The 27,188-nt window shown below is 40.2% G+C and overlaps 1 protein-coding gene across 2 annotated transcripts; it reads right to left on the reverse strand.

Moving 5' to 3' along the window:
- Positions 1–5,476: 5,476 nt before the first annotated feature.
- Positions 5,477–26,942, reverse strand: eif4ba (eukaryotic translation initiation factor 4Ba). 2 transcript variants are annotated; one of them, XM_012870505.3, is made up of 15 exons: positions 26,930–26,942; positions 24,855–25,019; positions 21,545–21,750; positions 18,292–18,408; positions 18,124–18,178; positions 17,013–17,156; positions 16,199–16,354; positions 15,904–16,068; positions 14,808–15,069; positions 12,817–12,905; positions 12,188–12,446; positions 12,027–12,064; positions 9,066–9,195; positions 8,524–8,590; positions 5,477–5,930 (listed from the first exon to the last, which is right to left on the reverse strand). In XM_012870505.3, the coding sequence occupies exons 1-15, from the start codon at positions 26,940–26,942 to the stop codon at positions 5,853–5,855; spliced, it is 1,944 nt and encodes a 647-aa protein (XP_012725959.2). In that variant the 3' UTR covers positions 5,477–5,852. The 2 variants fall into 2 exon arrangements, with proteins under 2 accessions (XP_012725959.2, XP_012725960.2); XM_012870506.3 differs by lacking the exon at positions 9,066–9,195.
- Between the last annotated feature and the right edge of the window lie 246 nt (positions 26,943–27,188).

Below are 27,188 nucleotides of genomic sequence, written 5' to 3' on the forward strand. Positions count from 1 at the left end.
AGTCGATATACAAGTTAAAGCTCTATGCTAGGCTCCTTTATTTTCTTAACCACTGTAGCATACGGTGCAGAGACAATAAGCGTGAAAGCTGGAGAAAGGTAAAACTACAGAACCAGTCATTTGCCCAAAATGGTACTTTTTACATTTCTAATAAAACGTGTAGTAAGTAAAGACTTAATTTAGCTAGCAGAGTCTTTGTTATTAATGGGAAGGTGAGGATTGCATTTCTGCAACTAGATTGCAATTTCTCAGAAAAATCTTAAAACTGTAATACAGCTTAGTGACGTTAAAGTATGAACGACACCTAAAGACACTTTGTGGCAATAAGAATTGATGTCTTAATGCTAAATAGAGCTCGACAGATTTTGCTTTCACAAGTGGAGCAGTCAGCTTTCGCCATAGTGCTCCGCTTGATTTATGCATGTAAATAGTTTTATTGTGATTCCTGCGGGGAGAATTTAAATTATGTGGACACTATAATGGGAAAGTAGGAGAGTAAAGGAAGAACAAACAGAGAAAAAAAAGAGAGAGGTGAAAGAAAGAAGAGATAAAAGGGAAAGAATGATAAAACGTCTTCCGTCTGCTTCATCACCTGGAAAGAGAGATGTAAAAAGAAGAGCACAACCAACAGACATAAAGCAACAGATACAATCGAGTAACACCTTGATACCATTGCTAAATCATAAGTATTATTATTTAAGCTGACGTGTGATACCTGAAAAAAGAAAGTGAAAAAAAAAAAAAAATTACAGGCTTTCTGTATATAAGTGAACACTTAGAACCTGGAACCTAGAACCTTTAATTACAAATGACTGAGTGAATCACAATTTATATTATGTTATCATCATTATATATTTTCTTTCTTTTCATAATGACAAGTGAGGCCTGACTTGCCTCCCCTAACTGCACGTCACTGGTACCAGGATGAAATCCTGACAGCTGTTGTTGCATTCCTCGCTGGTGCAGTGGGTTCTCGGTTCCTCCTGGGGTACGATTATGTAAAGACTCATGCAGCAATACAGTGTAGGCAGTTCCTGGTGAATTAAGAAATTGGCATCATCGACTGACCTCCACGCTCCCCTGACCTAAATCCAACACATACAGGATGTCATGTTTAGGCCTATCTGACTCCACCAGGTTGCACCTCAGACTGTCCAGGAGCTCGGTGATGTCCTGGTCAGGATCTGGGAGGAGATACCCCGGGACACCATCCGTCATCTCATAAGGATCAGGCCATGATTTTGTCAGACTTGCATGCAAACACATGGGGGCCATATGAACTACTGAGGACCATTTTCATTTGCTGCAGTGACTTTTCAGCAAACTAGACCAGCCTGCTGCATTATTTTTTCAGTCTCACTTTCTCCGTGACTTTGGATCCAGTCTTCTGTAGGATAATTTTCCTTTTCATCAAATTATGTGGCATCCTATTGTTCCTAGCATAACAATTCCATATCAGCGTGGATATCCAGCATGTTTTCTTCTCCCAGTTGAGATCAGATGCTTTTAATGTTTGTTTTTAGTAGTGTAGATCTGTTTGTTTACAGTCGTTTCTGCATCTCAGAGGTGAACCTTGCAGCCTCTGATGAGGTATTTTGCAGGATGGTCCTGTATTTGCCTACGTGTTATTGCCACTGCTATGTCCGAGCTTCCCAATTGTGGGACAATAAAGGTACTATCTTATTGTTAGAATGGCCCTTAGAGGCTGGCTGAAGCAGGAGACTTGAGGCAGAGAAACGGTGCACCCACTTGGTATTTATTGTCCAACCTTAGCAAACAGGTCACAGGAGCAGCCACAATCCCACTAGCGTCTTACAAGAAGCCTTTTATAGATCACCAACTCCTCCCATTAACCAGATCTACCATTAAACAGGGGAAACACACTCACACTCTAACATACAAACACTAACAAATAATATAGCTAAAACATTATACTTTATTTAACAATCATCATCATCTATAAATATCTCAGAACATTTCTATCTAAATTCCTAAAATACTACACCAGCCAAAATACAGTTTACTTCCCCCCCTCAATCCATAATGGACTCTTCCGGAACCTTTAAAAGGTGTTCAGGCCCCCGGGGAATCTTTTAGCCTGAACACCCTGCAGAGGAAGAGACAGGAGGTAAGTCATTTACACAAACAATCACAATTCTAAACAGTAATCAATGGTTTGGTTTGTTGACAGGTCATCAGTGCCAGCTGAGAAGAACTGCACAAACCATCACAACTGAAAATAAAATACTTTAAATCACAGTGCAAGTTATTTGTATACAATATTCTAAAACTGCATTTTAAGTGTCATAGAAACAGTAATGAAGCTCTTCATTACACTTATTTAGCACTTATTTACTCAGTTTTACCGGCTTCTCTGTCCCCACACCATAGGCATGATATTGCCACTACCACGTGTCACTTTAAAGACGTTGCATTTTACATGTTAGCTACAAAGCTCAGCTGGTCTTATCTGACCAAAGCACATTCCTCCATGTTTGCTGGACTCTTGCCTACACGGATTGTAGAAAACTGCAAAAGAAGACTTATGTTTTTTTTTCCCCCAGCATAGATTTTCATAAAGAGAAATGTTCAGTGAACAAGTAATAGTTGTGCCAATAGATTCTCCTACCTGAGCTGTAGCTTGTTCCACCTCCTCCACGGTCACCACAGGCCTCTCTTGGCTGCTTCTCTGATTATTGCTCTCCTTCCCTGACCTGTCAGCGGACCTGAACAGTATTCAAACCCATTGTTTTCTAACCCAACTCTGCTTTAAACTTCTCAACCTCCTCCCAGACCTGTCGGCAGGGTGGCTTGGTCTTCATGATGCCGTTTACTTACCGTACTAATGCTCTCCAAGAAACCTTTAAGGGGTTCATGGAACAGCAGCATTTACACCAATATTCAATTTCACACAAATACTCACGTTCATATTGGAAGACTTCTGAAGGCTATTGGCTTTTAAGGGTAGTATAGTAAAAAGGAGACAAATAAAAATGAACAACTTTAAGAATCACAGTGGTCTAAATAAAATCAAATTTATCTTATTTACTCAGCTAAATGTCTCCTCTGGGTTTTGGACATTTTTATTTTTTCAGAAGTCTTTTGACTCAGGATTTTCTTTATTCAAGTGTGAAAGCTAGCAGAAAAAGAGCCACTGGCTGGATGAAAATAAAACCAATAAAGCTTCTGCAAAGACTGCCACATGTGCCAAGGATGAAGAGATTCCAGGGGTAAGAAAAAAACAAGAGGAAACATTTTCCAATGCAAACACCTGGATGTTTTTCTGTCCGTCCAAAATGTAGAAAGAACTAGTTCAGTCTTCCAGCTCCACCTGTCACCTCTACTCACTGTGTCTGCAGCTAAGTCAGTAAATGCCTGCTCTCCTTAAGGTTGTCAGTTTTGCTTTATCTTGTCAGATTTGTTGGAGAAGAGGCATTTAGCCGAAGGCAAACTGAAATTCAAACTTTAATTTCATTTGAAAAGAGGACTTTGGACCACTGAGCAACAATACATTTGTCTCATCAAGCCATGTAAGATGCTCTGGTTCAGGAGGGGCTTGACCAGTGGAATGTGTCCCATCTGCAGCCCCTGTGAACTGTCCAGCCCCAGTTGGAAATGTTGCCCAACTTCTTGAATGGATTTTTCATTGACAGTCCTGCTGTTCTCCCTGCTGCTGGTGCATGTTTTCCTACCTCTTAACTTTCTGTGAATGTTATAACTTTTGTTTTAATTTACATTTTCTGAGACATTGACTCTTGGATTTCTTTGGAGGAAAGGCTTAAAATATTTAATTTTGTGTAATCTAAAGTTCCACTTTCTGAAATAAGTCACAAATATTGAATTTAACATTCATATATTTTTTAGATGAGCCTGTAGACAGGTTTGGGTACGCCTAAATGATGTTGCATCCGACTGAAACTTTTAGTTGCACCAGAGCAACCAGTTAGTGGAAAGCTCTGTAATAGGATATGCAACTTCACCTTTCACTGAGGCACACCCCATGGCATAAAACCCCCATGAAACAAACCTTTCACTAAATGTGAGATTAAGATTAATTTAGCCAGACACTGATCATCTCCCTATTTGGCCCAGTGTTCTTGTCTCCTGTGAAATTGAAATACCAGCATAAACTGGAGACTGGTTGAGCAAGCACCATCTTATTTCACTTATCCAAATGTTTTTATTTTTTTTAAATAAAAGGCGAAACTTCATCTTTTAAAATTTTACCAGAAAATGCATTGGGACACATTTGCCCAACATACTTCAAAGATCCGTTTCAAATCAGCAGCACAGCTCTTGAAAGGCAATCAAGGTTCTGCCACTATCACCAATAGGTCTATGTAACTAACAAAGCATGGCTGGATGGATGGTTAGGTGAAGAAACCAAAACCACAGGTCATTTTGAATGCAGATTGTGTGAAACGCTCAGCAGGGTCCTCAGCAGCTGCACCCATTAGACTCTCAGCAGGGTGCAGAGGCTGAAGAAACAAAAGAAACTAATTGCAGCATAGACCACACCTGAAGAAAAGCTAGAATAACACCTAAACACTTTGTTGTTCCATATGTGGGACTCATGACAACTCGTCACTCTGCAAATACGTTTTATTGTTTAAGGCACGCCCAGGAAGCTGCCGTTTTAAGATAATCTGTTAGACTGACTGACCTGCAAGTAAACGGCCACGTTCTGCTTCAGCAGAGCATCAATGAGCTGAAACTGTGCAGCAAGCAGCTGCGTAAAGCAGAGACCACGTTATTGGAAAGCACATCATCTTTCCAATTGACAGAAAACTAGAAGAAGAGCTCATTTAAATCCTCTAACGCAACTACCAAGCCAAGCTTTTCCTCATGGGCACATTGTTGGAGCTACACAAGAAGCATAAATAAGTCAAACAGCTGAAGAGAAGCTTTTATATGATTGAAAACCACCTTTATGGGCGTTGTACTGATGCGGTTACTTCTGTGCATCAATGGGGAGGGGACAACAGTAGTGGCACTTTGATGGATCCTCCGCATGAATCGCACAGCGGCTGCTTCTTTAGTCTTGATGTACAGATGCTGCTGTCTGTGTTAGTCCTTTCTGCTAATACTGAGTCAGCTGGAGCCAGAATAATATTTAATAATAATAATAATAATAAAAAAACAACACTAATTCTGCTGGATTGTTAATACATGAAAAGCAGAGGGGGTTTAAATTACTAGCTAAAAGTCTATGTTCTTGAGCTTTACTAGTGGAAGTTAGCTTTCAACATTAAACTCGCTGATAGATTTTTTTTTTTTTTTTAATGTTCAATCACTAACCTGGAAATACAAGGAGCAAAACTAATAAACTAAAAACACCATTTATCTATGAAGTACGCAAGTCAAATACTGCTCATTAAAAAAAAAAAAAAAAAAGCTTCACTTATTCAGCTACAGCTTGTTTATTAAATCCCACCTCGACACGCTTGGAATTAAAAAAAAAATATATACAAATTGATCTTTTTCCTCACTTTTTCCATTTATTTATTACAATTAATTCATTGCTTGCCATCACGTTTCCATGTGTCAGCATTTCCATTTAAAACAAGTCCAGTAGGTGACTGTTTTCTTCTAGAACCTGAAAAGTCCTGAAGGTGGGCCGGGGGAGGAGGGAGGGATGGTGGGCTGAAAGTCAAGGACAGGTTTGTAGCAGGAAAACAAGGGAGAGGGAGGAAAGGGGGGGGGGGGGTCAGGGAGAGAGTGGCCCCCTCCCCTCAGAGCCACTTCCGTGTGAGATTTATTTTTCATAGACTATGTGAGATTAATTTTTTAAATTTTTTTCTGGAGTTTGTCACTTTATCCTCTTGATGCGCTAGCAGGCCTCGTTTCGTCATTTACTCGACGTCCTCGGTGTCATCTCCTTGCTCTCCGTCCATTAGCAAAGCGGCGTATTTGCTGGCTGAGCTGAACTTCTGAAGTAAAACAGAACAAAAAAAAGAAAAATATGTTAATTATGTTTTTACTTTTCTTCCTTTTATGCATTTCCATTTTTAGCAGAGTTTATTTTGTATCCATTTAGGTGTAACTTTCTTTCCTTCCACTTAAGCTTTACTTGGTGGACTTTATTCATGTTTATGTTTTTAGTTATAAAGTACAGAAGCAAGTTATCGATTAATGAGTTAATCTAAAGTTGATTGATTGACTAACGTATGATTGATTGACTAATGTATAACTTAATTTATTTTACAAAATGCTGAATTTAAAAAAGGAGTCCCATCAATATATTTTAACAATTTATGGTGCCACCTGTATCACATACTGACTGAATAAACACATTTTTTTAAAGGTTTTCTCACATCATTAAACAGGAACCTATTTGGTCACTGAATAAAAAGAAATAAGCTGAAAAGAATAAAACTCTTGACAGCTCTTACAATCAACTGTGCTTGCGCATCAGGTCTTTTTCGATCATGCAACAATTTTCTTTTTTGCGTAATGCCCTAAACCTGTCATCACTCCTGAACACATCAGGGAGTTTTGGTTCAGAAGCTGACGTTGCTCCACCATGCAGCAAGGCTGAACACAACGCTATTTAGGTAATATAAAGAGCTTGTTGAATGTTTATATTTAATAACAGAAGCGCATAAAGTGCATTTTATGTACTTGTCATTAAACAGTGTAAAATAATCCCACACCAGACTCCGTTTGGACCATTTTACATTCCGGTTCGGGGTTGATTATTTTCTTTTACTACTGTGGTCTGGCTCTGCTTAAAGATGAGCAGTGGTGCCCTCTTCTGGATGCCACCTGGATGGATTTGTCCTTAGCTTAGGTGGGACTGTGGTTCAGGAGTGTTTATAAACAGGGCGTGTTACAGTTGTAGCCCATGTTCTGGATGAGTCTGGGTGTGGTTGCTCCTGAAGCACCAACAGCAGCCACGGTCCATGTCTCGTCAATCTCCAACAATCTCCAGTCATTATCTAATTTGCATATTCGTTCATACATTTGTGACCCAGGCTGTAGGTATAAGGCTTTTGCCAAGTGACTGAAAACAGTAATTAAACTACAAATGACCTTCATGAAAGAATTTCTGAATTTAATGCATTGCCTGAATGCACACTACAGTACACAAAACAAACTGTACCAAAAAGAGATACCAAAAGGTGCACAACGTGAACGAGGTGAATAAGTGATCGAAACTAAAATTATTCCCTGAATTTGATTCACTCTATTTGTGCATGTATGATTCATTTGAAAACAGTGGCGTGGGTCTCCTCTCTGCTCCCTTTTCCTAACTTCCTCTAGCAGGGATTTCAGGACGAGGCAGCAGCAGCTGTGGTGTGCCTGTGGGACAGTGCTGAGGAAAGCAGGAACGGGCTCAGCAGCTCTTGTTGCTGCCTCAAGACTCACTCCAGAACGATTGATGCTTTCACGTCAAGTCCCCATTAAAATGGAAAAAGACGATAGACTTTTTGCTAGTCGCTTTTTGAAAGAAAGTCACCAAATATAGAAACAACGACGCTAAATAGGCAACACTGGACTTTCCCAGCGCACAGTAGCTACTAACCAGCTTTGCAGCCAGACGGGCCACAAATTACCTGCTATATTTCACTAAACTCTGAGGTCCTGTGATAATACTAACCCAATGCGACTAGGCATTTCTGTGATTTGGGCAGAATTGGGTAGAACAAAATATGTGAATAGGCGTTTTGTTTCCTGGGCGCTTTTTTTTTTTTTTTTGGCAAAAAGGCTGTAGGAACAATTTCAGATGCAAATGGTGGATCACATCGTACATTGCACTGTGCGTTTTTATTCTGTTTCTTCTGTATACAAAACTCTCCCGTCCAGTACCTACTCTTCTTAGCGCCCGCTATCTTGAACACACAATGTGTGCCGTTATGCAATCCGCAGCACGTTAATGTCATATCCAGGGGATGTCTCTAAATTTCAGAAAAGTCTCAGGCTTCGGTTACCACGTACAAATGCGGCACTTAAAAAGCTGACGTAGGGGGGTATATTTTTTTTATTACATGAGGTCCCAAGATAAAACCAATCGCATGCGAATAGGGCTTTACACGAGATGTCAGACATTGCTCCTGAGCAGCCAGGTCTAGTTACAGGAAAGCTGGTTCTGGGACACAAAGCCATCTGGGATCCAAAAACTAAGTGAGCTCCACCCATTACTCTTATTAGAGTAACGGTGTTTTAAAACTACAGCTGTCTGCTTAAGAGACATAGCACTTAAAGACTGATGGCTACTTGAGCAGACAGCCCAACTAACCAACCAATGGCAGTTTGCTGAAGGTACAACATTCTGTGCAATAGGCACTTAAAACCTGCTAAATTTGATTGTACCAAAGCATTTATTATAAATGTTTGACATTTAATTCTTGTTATTTTTATAAAGATATATTTGAAGTTGGAATAATTGTTTTTTTTCCACTAAATGCATTTAGATGATTTTATACATTTTTGTTTTTGCGTAAATAGAAAAACCCGGTGTTGAAATGTTATACTGTGAAATCTGGTAAAAGAACAAAGTAATGCTAAACAATGACGACTTACGGGGATTGGGGTTTCCTCGTATTTCTTTGGCTCTGGAGGTGGTCGGGAGTCTCTTCTGATGTCCTTTCTACAATCAGAACCACCAAGAGGGTTAAATCGGCAAACCAACAAGTTAACTCCGGGTGTTAATCGGTAAAACAAACAGCTGAAAAGCACTACACCGCTAACTCTGAAAACCAACAACCTGATTGTGCCCTGTCCATGCTAAAATGGCTAGATCACATTTATTTATGCAGCATATCATCAACTACTCTACTGCTTAGCTCCACATAAAACAGGTCAGAAGACTTGGATTACAGCTGGAGGTTTTAGTTCTGATGCCAATTTTCTCCCTATGATTTGGTGCAGACAGGGATGGGCATTTTTAAGTGGAAGCTGGACATCATGGCGTTTGCATGTTGTTCAACGTTAAGGGGGGGAGAAAAAAAAAAAAAAACGAAGAAACAGCAACAGAGTAGGCCACTCTTTACAGATGCCCAGAAACTGTTCTCCTGTCTCATTAGGAGTGCTGGAAAGCTACTTGTTCTTATTTTATTGCTGACCTGTCTGCCTCCTTTTTTCTGTCTTTGCTGGGCACCTCTCCTCGGCCCCGCCCAGCTCCAGGCCCTGCAGGCCCCCCTCGCCCCCGTGGGGCCCCTCGGTCCCGACGCACACCATCAGTCTTGTTCTCATCTTTAAAAAGATGACAGACATTGAGTGAGGGCCTAATTGCGGTGTTTGTGCAGTAGACAACACAGTAATAATATCTAAATGAAAAGCCATTTTGCTTCATTCAAGATACCTTGTTACAAAATGTAATGCGTAAGCATCAAACAAAAAGTTAACTAAAGTTTAAAGCTGCAACATCAGCAGAAAGCTCCATTAGTTTGTTCCAAGAAATGGCAAAACAAAAACAAAAAGAGAAAAAAAGAAAAAAAAAAAAGAAAAACAAGAGCCAGTCAGTAAATGCAGTTAAATTGGAAAATGCTTTGGTTGTTTCCACTGCAGAAGCTGCTCGAGATACTTTTTCATCTTGTGAAGCCAAAACGGTTCTATTTTAATGAGGGCACCGACACAGACAACCGTTTCTCTCTAAACAAGTAGTAGTTTGGAAAAGACCGACAGGCCAAAACCTTAACCGGCCCAAACAGCTTCCTGCCTTTACTGAAGACCGATTTTTCCTGGAGATGCAAAGAAAGGTCGGCTGCTGACCAGAATCCACGTTGCGGTTTCAAAACCGCTCCGATTTCACGAGGATTGTATGATTTTAAGTCCATTTAACGAAAAAGTGCTGAAGTAACCAGAGGTTTCGCCAACATCTTGAAGCTGTAGAGCAAACATGCAGGGCCCCTTCCCCACCTGTTGCTGCTCCCTGCCGGTCATCTTACATCTCCTGCCTCATGAGGAATTAAGGCTGTGACATTTTTTTTCTGCTCACAACAATGTGGGCTGTCATGGTGAGAAATCTCCAGATGTATCAAAATTGAAATATAAATGTTACAGAATAAATCATAATTGTAATATTTCATACACTATTTAACAGTGGGAGGAAAAACAATTTTAAATAAAATCAATGCAAAAAGAGATTAACATGCAGCATTATGTCAAAATATAAAGTAAAAAAAAACATTAAGATTTTCAAAAGGAAAAACTAATCTTGTAATGCTTATGTTGCTTTTACTTATCTGGCTAAAATAGACCTATTTATAGAAATAAAACCACTGTATGCACTGCATTGACTACATCAACCAAATGATATAACAAAATAAAAAAAATAAATAAACCAGCATTCCTTGTACACAACATAACCAAAAAGCAGATGCAGCATCCTGAAACCAAACATTGTGGACAAAACGGTGCGAATAAAATGTTTGTCTCTTACATCAATGGCCAGCAACTTTATTAAGCCTCATGTTACTAAGTTTACATAGATCCTGGTCTACAAAAAAGTAAAATAACCCACTGTAATGAACTTAAAACATTTCTAGCAGAATCAGAGTGAGATAAGATAATCAACAAAGAAAGCCATGCTGGAGAACAGCGTGTTGACATAAACAGCAGGTCTAAACAGGTTCAGCCTCTTCCTGAAGTCTCAGGGTTATGATAAAACAAGGTGGTTGTTAAAGGCTTTTTGACAATAAAAAGGCAGCTTAATCAGCATGGGGTTTCTTGTTGGTGTTCCTAAGTATGTGCATAAACAAATCTGGTCATGTATATGTGCACTAGAACGCTACGACAGGGCTGGAGAGAATGGCAGTATTTTCTAGACAAGAAGGGGGCTCTAAGTTTTATAGAATCACCTCACAGCTCACCCCAGATAAAATCTGATTATTTTCACCTTGATAGACCAGTTGGAAACTTAAAGGAGCAATAAGCGATATTGCACCACTAGGTGGTGCTAGAACACCACCTGTAGACCAAAACAAGATGTGTGAGAAGCTTCGCTTCTCTCTACCATCACTCCAGCTGCATATTTGGAAAGGATAAATACACAGAATCACCTTTGGGAGAAACATGTCAAGTGAAGAAGTAACTCATAACTTTATATTGCTGTTAGCAAGAGAACATTTTGATCTGCTGGGGGTGCTATCCGCCATGTTGCTCCAACACTGCACTGCTCTGACAGTAGCACTTTAGGGCTGGCAGGGGCTAAGCCCTGAGTGGCAGCTGTTCACATGCACTTACATGCATGCGTGGCCGGCCCGACTTTGTAAACTAGAGGCTGGAGAGCAACACAGAGAAATGTGGTGTGGCATTTAACCCACACCACATCTGAAATATCGCTATTCTTTAGTTATATATATATATATATATATATAAAAAAAAAATGGCATTTTGCTTACTGCTCCTTTAAGAAAAGTGTTATAAAGTCATGTGGACAACATCACTATTTTTCGTGTGCAAGGTGTTGGGGGAAACCCAAAACATGCAAGAAATTAAAAGGATATTTAGGGAATATCAGCAGATAACAGGAAGGCTGGACGTATTACAGCCATTTGTCATTTTACACTTTTAAGCTTTCCACCGCAGTCATGGAAAAAGGCAGGATTTGGAAAGGTACAGATCTTAAAATACAACAATAATATTAACTTAACCAAAACCAATTTTTATGTTTAAAATAAAAGCCCTAAAACCCTGTTTTACAGAATGCTGTCTCTCTCACATGGTGTGATGTTGCCTCTGCCCCAAATAAAAACAAATGAATGTGGTCATATTACATAATAAAGCACAAATCTGTTCATAAGAAAGCAACAGAAAACTGCTTAAAATAGGTTTTTCTAAGATACAAATTTATCACCAACTCTGATGCAAAGATCCCCATGGTGCTAAAGAGCCTATAAAGATCCCAAAAATACCACCTTATGACAGTAATAATGTGGCTCTAGGACTAAATAACACAGGCAGTCCAGATTTGTGTCAATAACTCTCACTGTGAGATTCCAGGATCAACTGATCAAGCTATAAAATGGTACACTGAGATACACCAGCTTGCATTGCATGTCAAGTTTGTGTTCAGCACTCACCTTTTCCAGACCCTCTTTCATCTCCAGAACTTGGGGAGCTACAGTAAAAGAAAAGGAAACAAGAGATACCCTTTAAAAAAAATATTTCAGACTAACTATTTAAAACCCATTTTCTTTCCCAGGCATCTCAAGATTAAAGGGGGCTATTCAACAGTCCTCACCTGAACTTGGGGGGAGCAGAACCACTTGGAGAGACCGGAGAGACCGGGGGTCGACTCTCTCCCTCACTAGAGCCTGTGCTCACAGCACTTCGTTTGGCCCAAGCGTTCTCCTTGGGAGGCGGGGCGGGCATCACTTTCAGCGGCTCCTTCGAGGAGCTCGTGGAGGTCGGCCGCGGTGAGGAAACGGGGGAAGAATTCCCTTCTCTCCCGGAGAAAACCTCATTCTCCCCAGAGCGCTCGCCATCTAAACACCTTGACCCTGCCGGATGAAAGTCGTTTTAGAAAATGCTAAAAAAAAAATTAAATAAGCAAAGTTACTTAATGGCACAAATTGTCATGCTACAGATTTAATTTGAATGTTAGGTGAAAAAACAATACAAGGTAGAGTGCATTGTGGAAAGAAAGAAATCATAGGTTAAACAGGATTGTTATTAGATTTGGAAAAAAAACAATGTAATTATTCCACTTTAATTATGTACCATACCTTGCCTTGAAATCCATTTAAAAACACATTCAGGTCTATGGCTGGGGTGCTTTGAATACTATTCTAAGGGACTGTGTGCAAAGAAATAAAATATACCCATACATGGATTTTTAAAAGGAAGGCTTGAGGAGCAGAGATATCTCACCTCTCCCAGAGGTGCTTCCTGGCTGTGAAGACTCGCTTTCTGTGCGGGATCGCTCAGAGAGAGTTTCTTCGTTGCGCCAGCTGGGGTCCCTGAAAACAACAAAGCAGTCCCTTTATTTATTTACCCAAAAACAACCAAAAAGCACATTGTTGTAACTTTATGCCAGGGTTCTCATTTGAGCGTAACAGGGCATTACCCTGTCAGTTGCCTAAATTATACTGAAATTATTAAACTAATTAAGCAGTCTAATTAACGGCTTATGGCTGAAACCTGAGCTCCCTTTACGCAGGATTTTCTCCGCTGACCCATCCACATCTGCCCAAATTGTCACTTCTTCCTGCACTTCAAGAACCTGCCTAAAAATGAGAGTATATAATGGATGGAATGTTTCATTTTGTAGGTTTGTTAAAAAAAACTGAATGACAAATCCACGGTAATATTGTATGCCTGTGGAGCTACAATGAAGGCTAACCGCTAAGCTAACGGATACATAAACACTAGAAGTGTGCAAGTACAGCCAGCAAGTGGGCATTAACAAGGAATGAGTACGCACATCGGCGTTACATGAGCGCGTCAGAATATGTTTTACGCTGGTGTCTGCCTTAAAGGTAATTTCACCAGATTAAAACGACTCTTCAATAGTTGACATGTGGATGTCTGGTGCGAAGAGCAGTGGTTGGTTTTTACAGGCCTGCAGCTTGTAGAAGTTATGGAGTCTAGATAAGAAGCTGATAATGAATGGAAAGAGCATTGAAAGCAAGGCACTGAAAGTTTTTGGAATACTTGAAATAATTTGTATGAGATATAAGAGCTCCCTTCAGGCAGCAAGACACATTTCAAGACCTTGGCCCGCCTGCCAACAGGTTCTTTAAATTGTGGTATTGCTAAAATTGTTTGTGCCTTCTAGAAGGTTCTCAACTCAAGAAAGATGAGACATGCGAGTCTAATTGTTGCACTTTATTCTCAGACTGCAGGCTCACTGGAGGTTTGTGGCGTTTCGATGAATGGGAGGCTGATCTTTTAGTTATCAGCCTCCTCTCCTGTGGAACCAACTCCCAGTCTATCTTTAGGAACAGCCTTAAACGTTTATTTTTGATAAAGCTTGCAGTTAGACTGGCTTAGATTATCCTAAGCCATCTGTCGTTATGCTTCTATAGGCTTAGAGCTGCTGGAGGACATACTGACCACTACTTTTTCCTACAATTCTTGTTGTGCGTTGACAACAGTTATTGCTGACATTAGCTTTATGTTCTGTTTTTTGTTCTCTATTAAAGTTACATCTGGTGTTTCTGTTCTACTGTGACACAATCCTAGAGAGAGCAACCAGGGGAGCTGTTGCTGCCAAAACCTTCATGTTCTTTCTATAGACGATACACTTGGAGATATTGTTGCGATGGTTAGTACACACATTTATCCCATCGTTTTCACAACTGCCTCAGAGCTTATCTGTTTAACTGTGTTTCACTCTAGATGAGCTTATGAGGTTATAAAGGGCTTTACTTTTTCTTTAACATAAAAAGTATTCCTGGGTCAATGCTTCTGTGTGTCTGCTCCATCTTTCCAAACCCCAGCCAGTCATTCACACTGAGGCTGGTGTTGCTGGAGGTTTCTCTCTGGTAAAGGAGAAGAATCCTTTCTGTTTTCGTCTAATGCATGCTCAGCATGAGAGATTGGTGCAAAGTCACAATGCTGTCAGCTCTCCACTTATATATGTTTGTTCATGCTGCAGAGTCAATCAATCAATGCAATCATCCTGGGTTTCATTAGACAGGAAACTCTTTACCAATTGGCATTTCAAACTGAACTTTGCATTGGGTTAAACCTGGACTGAAATTACTACATATTACTGTATAAAGATTTGTAGCCTCGATATGAGATTTGTAATGAACCGCCACTATATAAATAAACAGAGCTGAACAGACTTTGAATTAAATAGTTTTCTGAATAGTTTACATTTGAACCACACAAACGTAGGAGTCCTCCCCGCTTACCTGTCCCTGATCTTTCTCTCGGGTCCCCGGCTTTTGTCCACCTCTAGTTGTCTTTGCAGCCTCTCTTCTTCCTTCTTCAGCCTCTCCTCCACCTCCCTCTCCTTAGCTGCTGTGTCAACTGGTTTTGCCCCACCGAATATGGAGGAAGACCTGGCTCCAGAGCTTGGAGGGACAGCTGGGGATGTTCCCCCGCTGCTGGTACCTTCCTCCTCTTTCGGTACACTGCGAGGCTTCAGGTTTAACTTGGGTCTTTGCTGAGGGGCTGGTGGAACAAATGAGTTAGCACATCCTCAGAAAACTGAACTTCAGAGTGTAATAGTTAAGAAAATCTAATAAGGTTCCTAGACATTGTTCTTGTAAACCCTTCATACTTTTGCAGACGAAGCGTAAATACATAATTTCACAACTGATTCATGGTCAACCTGCAGAAACTTCAGACTGGAAGGAAGATTGGAAAGAGACAAAAGACAAACATACGGGTGATAAACAGATCTACACACATCAAAAAGACAGATCGATAAATGGATGTACAGACAAGTGATGGATGGAGAAACAGATTGGTGCATGGATGGAGGGATTGTTGGGGGAGGGGTAGAGATGAACAGATAAATGACAGACGAATGGAGAAATTAATGTTAATGCATTTCCAAGTTGGATGGACTTAAGAACGGATGGATGGGTAAAGGGATGAAAGGAGGGAAAAGGGCAGACAGTTGGATGAACACATTAATAATAAATAATAAAAACAAACAAACGGATGGAGGACGGAATCAATAAAATAATGTAGGCATAATAAACGTAAAAATGCAGAGAAAGTTGAAAGAACAAACTGCTGCATTGATGGATAGACAGACAAAAAGCTGGACTGACATGGAGGAATTGCATTTTCATTTTGGATGGATGGACAGAAGGAAAAACAGAAAACAGGTCGATTCACAGACAGACCAAAATACAATGGGATATAGAATCGAATCTAAAAACCAAAAGATTTCCTTTTTCCACATTTATCCAGATCTGGAAAATACAAAATTCAAACTCCATGCTTTTCCAAACGGCGTAGGAACCCTAAACAATTATTGTATTTATACAAACTCACCTCTCTCATCACGCCTCTCATCTCGCCTCTCGTACCGATCATCCCGGTCGGCATAGCGATCCTTGTCGCCGTAACGATCACTGCTACCTCGACCGTCTTCATAATCTCGACGAAAGCTGCTACCAAAGGCACGACGACCTCCTCCACCTCCGCGGGAGTCAAAGCCTACAAAGATGACATTAAAACAGAGGCAGGAATTAGCGTATCTGGCTGCAGGCAGAAAAGAGCCAATCACAGCTACCTGCAGGCCAAAGGGGGGGTCAGAAGCAGTCTGACAGACAAAACCATAACTCACCTCCTTTATCAAAGTCTCTGCGGTCTCGGTCGTCATAGCGATCCCTGCGGTCCCTGTCATCATAGCGATCCCGGTAGCGGTCTCTTCCTCCATCGTAACGGTCGTCCCGCCGTGACCCCTCTCTGAAACGGTCGGACTCATACCGGTCCCGTGATCCTGGGACGGGATTAATTACATAAATAAGAAAGTTGCATCTGAATTTCCTTTAGAAAAAAAAAAATTCTCAAACTTTTTTCTTTTTGGTACAGTTTTTGATAGGGATGCATCAAGAAAGATGGCTTAAAACTGACCATTTTCATCTTAAACAGTAGCACACCAGTTGGAAACTCAAAAATCCGATATTTCTCCAGGTCAATAAGCAAACAAGAGCCTAAAGGCTGATAACACTGTTTAGTGCGAAAGCTGCGACAGAGAGAAAGACTGTTTGTCATCCTCCTTATACTATAGGTGCTGAGTTGTAACAGAAGTGATTATAATGTCATTAACTTTCACAAACATCATGCAGTGGGACGTCTGCTGCAACAGGCAGACGATTTCCGTTATAACCCTATAAGATTGTTTTTTTTAAATGGCACCTTGTGCACCAGGGTTCACACCCACACATGGTGTGCCTAATAAATGACCATTTACCACAGCAGAGCTTCTTCAGCCTGTTGTATAGCTGAAATTAATTACCGTACTTGATTTATTAATTTACCACATCTAATTACATGTATATGGCATAAGATATTCTGCCATTATAATAACATTCATATATCAATGTTGGATGTCCTCATATTTTGCAGGGGGAAAAAAAATTGAAATTTTGACTCACTTTCTCCAAAAGCATCATCCCTCCTCGGAGGTCCATCATCACTGTCCGCACTTGGTCGAGCCCTCCAGTCGCTGTCCGTCTTGTCAGGACCCATGTCTGCCATTCGTCCACCCCTGTCTCTACCTCCCATGGATCCATCTCTTTCTGCAAAGTTAAGATGAAAGGTACGTCCTCAAAAGTTTTACATAAATATAATAATATACCAGCTGAGTCTAAAAGCTTTTAAAGGCATGATTAAAACGGAAAACAAGCACTAGAGGATCAGTAGGCAGTTTACATTTGCATTGCATTTGAATGTCTCACATCAGTTCCCTAGGAGTAGAAACATCATGTCCATCTTTAGTTTCTCCCTAGATGCATAGAGTTTTAAGGAATTAGCCAATGATACTGAATTAGTAGTACTATTGGCCAACGTTATGCTGATGTCAACTTCTTTCTGGTTTCCGGACTTAAACATTTTAGACTTCAGATCTTAATTCCCATTTTTAAATATAAAATACACAATTTCATTACATTTATGGCAGATATTTCCACACTTGAAAGGTTTTAAATATAAAACAGTAAACTCCACAGACAGGAAGGAAAAATGAAGGACACGCAAAAAAAAAGTACATAAGGACGAGCGGAAAGAAGAAAAGGCAGAATGGAGTTCAGAAGGAAGGAAGGAAGACAGAGGAAAGGACAACATTTAGACAATGGGACAGGAAATACAGTCTGAAAATACTCTTTACTTCTTCCATATTTATCCAAAGCAGGAAAATACTGAAATCACATCCAACACTTTAGGACTGAATAAAACTGTGCGACTTCTACAAATATAAATTGTTGCTGTATGCTAGTAGATGCAGTTGTTAACCCTATAATCCACAGCTGTTAATTATAAAGCCCCTAAAACACATAACACTACATAGGCAACTTCTGAATAATTTCATCAGAATCTACATTGTTTTTTTTTAAACAAAATTCAACCAACAATTTGGGATAAAACTGTTCTTAAATCACCGTTTCTGGTCCAGTAATATGGGACCAAAGGGATGAGGAGAGTAAATATCAATTGGAGAAGGAAATCCTGTTTTGGTCAACACATTTAAAAAGCCAACACGAAACGCACCTTTATCATTTGACTGATCTGCAATATCGACACGAATCCTTCGGTTTCCAAGGTTCTGTTGTCATGATCCGTGAACAAAGAAGCACAACGCACAAAGTTTAGTTATGTGACTCAAATACAGTTTGAAAAGCCAAATTAATAAGCCCCTTCTAAGGCTGTTCATCTCACCTCTTCATTCAGACTCAGGGCCCTCAGGAGGGACTCCAGGTCATCGAATTCAGCATATCCAAAGCCTTTCAGCCTCTCTGGATTACTGGGCTCTCGAGGCAAACGGACTGCGCTGATCTGGAGACAAAAACCAAACGAGGAAATTAAAGCTGCAAGCAGCATTGGGTGGCCCTCCCACCTCGAAGCAGCGACCGCTGATGTTCTGCATCACCGGCGTGGCGCTTCCAGCTTCCAGCTAAGTTTTCTACGCTGGGGAGGAATCCTGATGTGTACTTGGGATTTTCATCTATCAAGATTATTTAGCTGCGATTGTCCGGGTGAATTCTACCATCAATATAACTGGCTGCCAAGTGCCTAGTTTACTGTTATCGAGGTGAATTGCTCAATTTATCGCGATATTGATTTTTAGACCATATCGCCCAGCCCTACTTCCTGTTGTATTTTGCAAATGTCATTTGAAATTATTATGTTATTAGACAAAGGCTGAAACATCTACAGGCAGTCATTGAGTGTCATTCAGCACAGAAACCTGTAATTTTGCAAGCAGTGGGCAGAGCTAAAGGGATGTCATTAACTTACCATACTAATGTGTTTTAACAGTCATCATTTTGGTGTTGATATGACAATGCATAAGGGATATAAAGCTATTGGAAATATTCTAGGGTGCGTAGTTGCTTTAAATTTGAATGGAATCCAATGGACTCATTTGGCCATTGACAAATATCCATATCCAGTTTGGAGCAAACAGATTATGCATGTGTGATTTAGAGCCAAACTTATGCACAAGGGCGCTATAGTGAAATCTGCTCTTCTGCTACACCCACAAGCTCCAGCCAACAGTCACTGTTCAGAGTAGGACTCAACACCTTGTTCTGCCATCAGACACTGAAACTTATACGAGTCAGAGTGTAAAAGTTGAATATCCACGAGCAAATATGTTACTTCCTGTTCTAAGTGGGTGAAGCTAAAGTGAATGTGTTGCATGCTGGTCTGTGATGACAGAGTTTGGTTCAGCTCTGACATTATGAGTGAGAGTCATTAAACCTTAGTCTTTCATGGTGAGAAGTCCGATTTTGAGGCTTGGCCACACCCACATGCTTGAATACAGCAAAAGGTTTTTGGTAACTTTTTATTAACAATGGCTTAAGACTACGCTGAGTAATATTGATGTCTGCGAGTGAGAAGCTGTAGGCAGAGATCTCTCATATGTGTGTAAAAGACTGATCCAAAATGGCCGACTTCCAGTGGAGTTTGACAATGGCTTTTCTGTAGGCTTTGCAACACTACGTATGTGTACCAAATTTTAAAATTCTTGGTCAAACAGTGCTTGGGACCGATTGCTTTAATGCTTCTAGGGGCCACTGTGGAGGGATATTGCCATGCCCACCAAAGTCTTGGCTAAATATTTTAAGAGATTAGAGAAATATCAGTCATGGTGAATAACATAGAAAGGATTCCTGGATCAATGTGTGCTTCTGTGCTTTTTGCGTCTCTGCTCTCTCTTCTCTAAACCCCAATCAGTTGAGGCAGATGACCGTTCATACTGAGCCCGGTTCTGCTGTAGGTTTTTTCCGGTTAAAGGCGAGTTTTCCTCTCCACTGTCACTTCATGCATGCTCAGTATGAGAGATTGCTGCAAAGCCATCAACAATGCAGGCGACTCTCCCTGTAGCTCTACGCTCTTTCAGGAGTGAATGCTGTTTGTCAAGACTTGATGCAATCTGCTGGGTTTTCTTAGATTGGAAACTTTTTGACCATTCTGTATGATTTGATTATATTTTACTGTAGAAAGTGCCTTGAGATGACATGTTGAGAATTGACACTATATGAATAAAATTTAATTGAATTTGGTGCAGAACTAATAAAATGGGAAAACTAGCGTCAAATGAAATACAGAAGTTCACTAATGGCAGAATTGTGTGCAAACCTTTGTGACTTCATAAAACAAATTCATTTGGAAAAAGGAAGAAAAATCCTGCGATTACAAAAAGCCTTTGTTGCTCAGATCTAAAGTTTTCAAATAAAGCCAGAGCCTTGCAAACGTTGGGCAAACAGTGACATGAAAAAAAGACTGAAAACTTTAGTAGTTACTATTAGAGGTTTCTGTTGCCAATTTCTCAAACAGAAATAAAACAGTCAGTGAACAATAAGTAATAATAACTAATAAAGAATGATTATTTGGTTTTAAATGATGAAAAACAGAAGTTATAGTTGATCTCAAATATTTTACTTTGGGGCATCTATGAACAAGATGATAAACTTCTCTAACTGACGGGTAACCCATGTCAAATTGTTTTTTTTAAAACACAATTTTGCTTCACACATTACATCAAAACAAACTTAATTTTAAAGCCAGAACTTATTACATTTAATACAAAATAACTGCAGATGGCAGCAAAGTACTGCGAGCTTACATGCATGGTTTTAAACATGCGAGTACTTTAATAAATTAGCTCATCAAAACTTTATATACACTTCAATATTTAAAAAAAGAGATATAACACAACTATTTATTTCTGTTAATTTGCATTATTATGGCTAATGCCAAATCAAGAACATTACATATTACCAATAAAAAAAAAAGATGTTTAATACAGAAATATTTGCCTAGTGAAAAGTACTTCTTAGTACTGTGAAGTATATTCTTGTAATACTTGATCAGCCCGTGTCTCTGCTGGGGTGCTAAGGAAGCTCAAGTATCGACTCCAGCTGCAGTCCACAGACTCTTGCAGAGGTTTGTTCCACAATACTCTAAATATCTTGGTCGTCACTGTTGCTTTTGCACCTTTTTTCTACCCCATGTATCCCTCCGGGTCAACCTCACATTATTATGCATGGATACAGCCCTGAATAGCCAGCCTCTTTAGCAATGACCTTTTGACACTTAATGTCCCCGAGTAGGATGTCAATGACTTCCTGCTGAACAAGTGCAAGTCAGCAGTCCTCACTGATGGCACTGACCGGAACGAAACATTTCTGTATCAGAAATTTGTTTTGTATTATATCTTATATAATATTATCATTATATAAGAAATCTAATTCAATTTTCATTAGCTATAAGCCACAGTTAACACAATTAACAATACATGCTTAAAATATATTACCCTGCTTGCATTAAATGCCGGTTGTGCTTGTCAAAAGATAAACTTGCACCAACTAAACATTTCATTGTCCTATCACCCACCACTTTTATGCAAGCACATTGTGTCAACTACAAAGCGAATGCCTGCCTGCTGCGTGTTAGCTGGACCTACCGCTAAGCCGCGGAAGAAGTCTTTTATTGAGTCCTCTGTGACGTCGTAGGGCAGGTTCCCCAGGAAGGCGGTGTACGGAGGGCTACGAGGCAGCCTGGCGCGGTCGATGTTGGGCTCACGGGCCGAGCGAGGGGCCGTGGGCAGGATGGACCGGTCAATGGGTGGTGCCCTGTACGTATCCTCCTCAGTGTGCCACGATGTGGCGACTAAAATGATTCCAAGAGGATACAACTTAGAAAAGGGTATCAAGAAATCAAGAAATAATTTCGGTTAAGAGAAGATTTAATTGCTTACAATATGACAAATCAGGGCAAGACGATATAGAAAAATAGCATATCGATAAATAAAAAAAAATAAAAAAATCAATAGTTAAAAAAATTGATAGAAATCACATTGCTCGATATCAACAATTATAAAAAGATTCAAAACATATTTAAGTGCAGCCCTGGCCATTTTATGCTATTGCTTAATGACCTATTTTTAGATAAAGACAAATACTGAATTCAAACATAACCCTTTATTCAACTGACTTTTTACCAAAACTGCAAATAAAATAAAAGTTGGTGATTGGTTGGTAGTGACTGTAATATTAACCTATATTATAGGCTGAAATACAAAAAGGAAAACAATGTTTCTTCTATTGAACTTTTTATTCCCCCCTTTTTTCTATTGCAACACACATCAACCGATATATATCGTTATTTAATTATTGTCCAGCCCTATGACAAACTTAACTCATTCAATTCGTCTGGGAGTTTAACTAAATATGCTTGTAAAAGAAGATGGTGGCCCTGCCATTGTAAATATAACAAAATGTTTGCTCTAGTGGTATTACACAATGAGCTAAGAACAGGCTTCAGTCATATAACTATAAATGTTTAAACTCGTATTATGTTTAAAAAGGTTAACTCTATTTTGACAATATATTTACGTAAACATATTCAGCATTGCATTCTATTCTCTTCATCGAAGTCCAATGATCGCATTGGTAAAATAAAATCTCAATTTTCCAGAAATTAAATCTTAAAAAAAAAACCTGCAAATTAGAATGAATTGATTAAAATCGATTTAACTCCCAGCCCTAAATTGACCTTTGACTCAATCACAAAATTATTTCCTTACTATACTCATCTATAGTATGCCACTATATGCTTTTATTTGCCGGTTAGTTTGCTATTGATACAAATAAATTTTGCCAGGCTAAATGTCCTTTATTTTAAATATGTTTGTTTATACACTAGTAACAGGGACAGCAAAGACGGTATGTAGTAGGGTTGTTAAAATACGGTAATTGATGCCTCAATGTATGAGATCAACATAAAGCTCAGTTAAGCTCCTGTCTGCAACAGTTAAGTAGTAAACCTCCTGTACAACATAAGCTAACGCTAGCTGTTGTTAGCTTGACGGACAAGGACAGCGCAATGACAAATGACCCCTCCCCCCCGTAAAATACAGCCAGAAGAAAACCTTTGCGACCATTTTTAGCAGACATGGCTAACATTGATCGGTTGTACTTTCCCCTATAAGGAAGACTTACAGGTAAACCGAAATTAGCTATGCTAACAGTACAAGCTAACGCTACAAGATAACGCTACGACAATGATGTCTAAGAGCAACATAGAAACTTAGAAACTCCAGGATCTGCAACAGTGAAATGGTAAACCTCCTGAGCTCACACCGTACCACACCGTTCTATTGTGGTACGAATTAACGCAGAAGAATTTCAAGCTGATGGGTCAGTCAGCTGCTAAAAAGTGAAGCAACAAAAAAAATAAAAATAAAAATTTGCTTCTACATTTAGTTGTAAAGGAATCGGAGCCTAATGTGGCTAATAACACAGTTTCTCTTTCAACATTTGTTTCGGTAGCTCACTAAGGGACACGCCCTTAGCACCTGTCTCCCAGAAGCTCCATTACATTACGCCAGTCTTTACTGGTATACAGAAGTGCTGTTAGCCCTGGGAAGAGGGACTTCCTCCTAGCATAAAATCTGACGTCACACTGGTGATCCTAAGTCTAACATCTCTTCTCGCCTCTACAAGCATCTGTAACACGGCTGATACGGTAAACCCTTTTTGACTTTGAAACGTCAAAGTATGTAGCATGTAGTATCTACATAAAATGCAGCTTGTGCTGAAACAGTCTATGAAATGGGCTGATGGTTTATTTGATTGTCAGAAGTGGTGTTTCTACACTGGTTGCATTGTTATGTCTAATTATATTCCCTAGGTGCACTAGCACAAGGGTAAGGTTTAACCAAATCACATTTGACACCCCGGTTTTACAGCTTCAAGTTTGTTGTGTTAAATCGCTGTTCATATAGACAACATTCACTATTAAATGATTGACGTACAATCTCGTCAACATAAACTTTATTTGAGGCAAAATTATTTATTACCTAATATTATTGTAACAAAACACCTAAGTAGCAACTTGTTTTTTTTGTGCGCTTATCTGCTCTGTTAGTCTTTTTGTCCGATTCACAGATTAAACGTAAAAATAATCGATTATTAAAATAATTGTTAGTTGCAGCCTTAGTTGCCACGTTAACAAAAAAGGGTATCAAGTATCAACTTTGAAAATTTAGAGACAAACCCAACAGTAACAACTTCATGTGAAAGTGTTTTTATTTGTTCCTAGTTTAATCCTCTCATAAAACATACTAAGTAGCAAAAGGCCCCCCCCCCTCCTAAATTGACAACAACAAACTAACCCTTGACATTATTACAACACAGGGAAACCCCAGAAGCATCTGCATGACAACAACTAACACCAAACAAAAGGCATCAGTGCAAACCATTTACACCTGTCTCTACTCAAGAGTTCAGTCTAATCTTTTATTTTAGCAATTCTGAAAACAGCAAAGAAACAGGCACAGTATGAAAATAAAAATAAAATATATGTTTTTATTGAATCAAAAATCAAAGGCATTTATATCCTCGTCTACATTTCCCCAATTATGAGTTATCTAAGGATGAAACTAAACAACTAATATCATTTAATTAATGCCTCCTATCCACTGACCGAAACCAAAGTTAACCCTCTCAACATGAAAGTAATAAAAAAATACATTTAAAAAAAAAAATCAGCGTTCAAACAGACCAGGCCGAACTACGGCACAGGACGGTTTTTTCTTTTCCATTCATATCATTGGCAAGGTAGCCGAGACCTATCAAAACTACCACTCCTGTTTGATTTTAAATGTCTACATTTTATATGCGGAAGATTAAACCTAAGAAACTTCCCAGCTCATCATCTGAAGACACCCCCCCCCCCCCCCCCCGATTTAAATGCATAAAATCTCAGCTCACCATCTCCATCCAGGTCGTCAGTCTCATCAGCCCAGCTTGTGGACTTGGATGGGTAACTGGGAGGAGGAGGCCCGCCGCCGCCGCCACCACCACCGCCGCTGCCTCCGTCTTCTGCCAGGAAGTCATTCAACGTGAGGGTCTTGCCCTTCTTATTCTTCTTCTTAGCTACAGGAAAAGACATACAAAGCATAAGGTGAATTAAGACAGCACACCAAGTCATAGTTTAGGTGCACTTATAACCTAGTGATCTGCACTAATACTACTGTAATAAAGACTAATGTCGTATTTCTGGTCACTTTTACTTGCATTTTATGTTTCTCTGTTTGATTTAATGTCATCTCAAATTCATCAGCAATGGTTTAAGCTAGAAGACAACCAATCAGAGACTGGAAATCTGCCCATTTTTCTCCTGATCACCAGGTCACATGTTGATCTTTTAGATCGTAGGAGATTCTTTCCCTGTTCTAGAAAATGCTTGAAGACTAAAACCTCAGAGCATTTATGTGCAATGACCAACAAGCAAGTATCCGCTGCACATTTCACAGTTTGATAAAAACTCTATTCAATTCATGTTCCCTAATGCCTAAGTGGAGGAAATCAAGACATTCCTTGATTCTGTTTGATGTTAAACTTTACAAAAAGAGCCTGCAGCATAGTTTTCAATGTAATGCCCTATAGTTAGAGGGAGAATAAAAAAAACTAACACCAAATCAGATCTGAGTGAAAACTGGTCGGAATGGCCCGATCAGTGCAGCTCTAGTTAAATGATGTCAGCAGAGCTGACCGGTGTGTAAACACACACTAACCTGCAGGTGCTTGACTTCTAACATTTACCACTATTGGATTTTATGCATTACAGTTTGTTGCAAAGCTAAACACCTTAGTGCAACTGCAAACACCCATCACAAGAAGTGATCCATTTTAAATTGCAAAAAACCCCCATATGACTGAAATTTAAGTTCAAGTACAGACCCCCTCCCAACCTTTTAAAGCTTATTTTAGGATAACGGATGGGGAGCTTTTAATGCCATAATTGCCAGGGAGGGGCATAAAGCATGTTTGATTTGTTTTATTTGTTTTGGTGTGAAGAATAGGCAAAACCTTTGAAAATCCCTGCGGTCAGGACGTGCCTTATTTTTTTAATTAGTATTCAAAACACTTTTCCGACTTACATAGAAGATAAACCTGCCGAGCCAAGCAGCTTTATCTGCTCTTACACGTGTAATGTACATTATCAGGAGCATCTGTTCCAGGACGCGGGACTTTATTCGGCTTGACGTTTATTTTTTATTTTTTTTGCAGGAGGTAAAAATGTTTAGTGTGTAAGCACAATTTGCTGGCTTCGTTATCTCTTTTGTCTCGGTCTTTGCGGGCTTAGTCACCACAGGACTGCTGACGGAGGAGGGGAAGTATCCCTGCTTAGCTGGCTAGGTTTTAGGGCCTAGTGCAACGTCAGGATCCAAGTGCGCCATCAGCGGCGCAAGACTCGGCCGACTGGGAGAGGGCAGCTCCAAGTCGGAGGAGCCGAGCTGTGATCGGTACCGGAGGCGACCCGACAGGTCCAGCTGCCCCGTTTCGTCAGAGACGAGGTGCCAGGGAGCGGCGCCGCACACGTGGGAGACACTTTCCAGGCGGCCCGGGCTCCTCGGCCCAACCCCTCCTCCACAAAACGCGCCTGCGCCCGACGCTTGTTTGCCCGTAGCGCCACGGCGAGCTCCGCACGCAGTTAGCAACATTTGCCAACGCATTACCCCCAAAGCGTTACAGCAAATACACCTAAGCGCCCAAACACCGAGGTTACAAAATCTCCGAATAAGCGATTATTTTGGTTTCATTTGTAGGCCGGAGCATTTCAGATCACAAGTCGTGCTTCGTTCATACGGCTTCCCCGTGCCAGCTTCGCCTTCGGCGGACTAAAACAACCCATTGACAAATTCATAGGCCCGGGACAACAAGACGAGCCGCTGCACAGACGAAAAAACTAGCATTTTAATTTAGCTCTTGGAGTGTGCGGACACATAGCCCCACGGAATTCCCTCTAAACGACCCGGGTCGTTCACCCACATAAGCCTCACCTGACGCCGCCATGTTGGAGAAGCAGTTCGTTGAAGTTCCCGGATGAAAGCGTCAGAGGTTTATGGGCGGGAGCGCGCATCGCCGTTCACGGGCCTGTGCCTCCTCCCTTGTTTACTCCCTGACCCACATCTGCTCCATGCTGGCGTTCTGCTCGGTTGGTCCCTGAAACCGTCTCCAAATCCTAATCATTGACTGTTTATTTCCATTTAGTAAGAATTTCAGATATTGACCTATTTCTTTTTTTCCCCCTAGAACTCA

The sequence above is a fragment of the Fundulus heteroclitus genome, chromosome 20 (genome assembly GCF_011125445.2).
Source record: "Fundulus heteroclitus isolate FHET01 chromosome 20, MU-UCD_Fhet_4.1, whole genome shotgun sequence".
NCBI lineage: Eukaryota > Metazoa > Chordata > Actinopteri > Cyprinodontiformes > Fundulidae > Fundulus > Fundulus heteroclitus.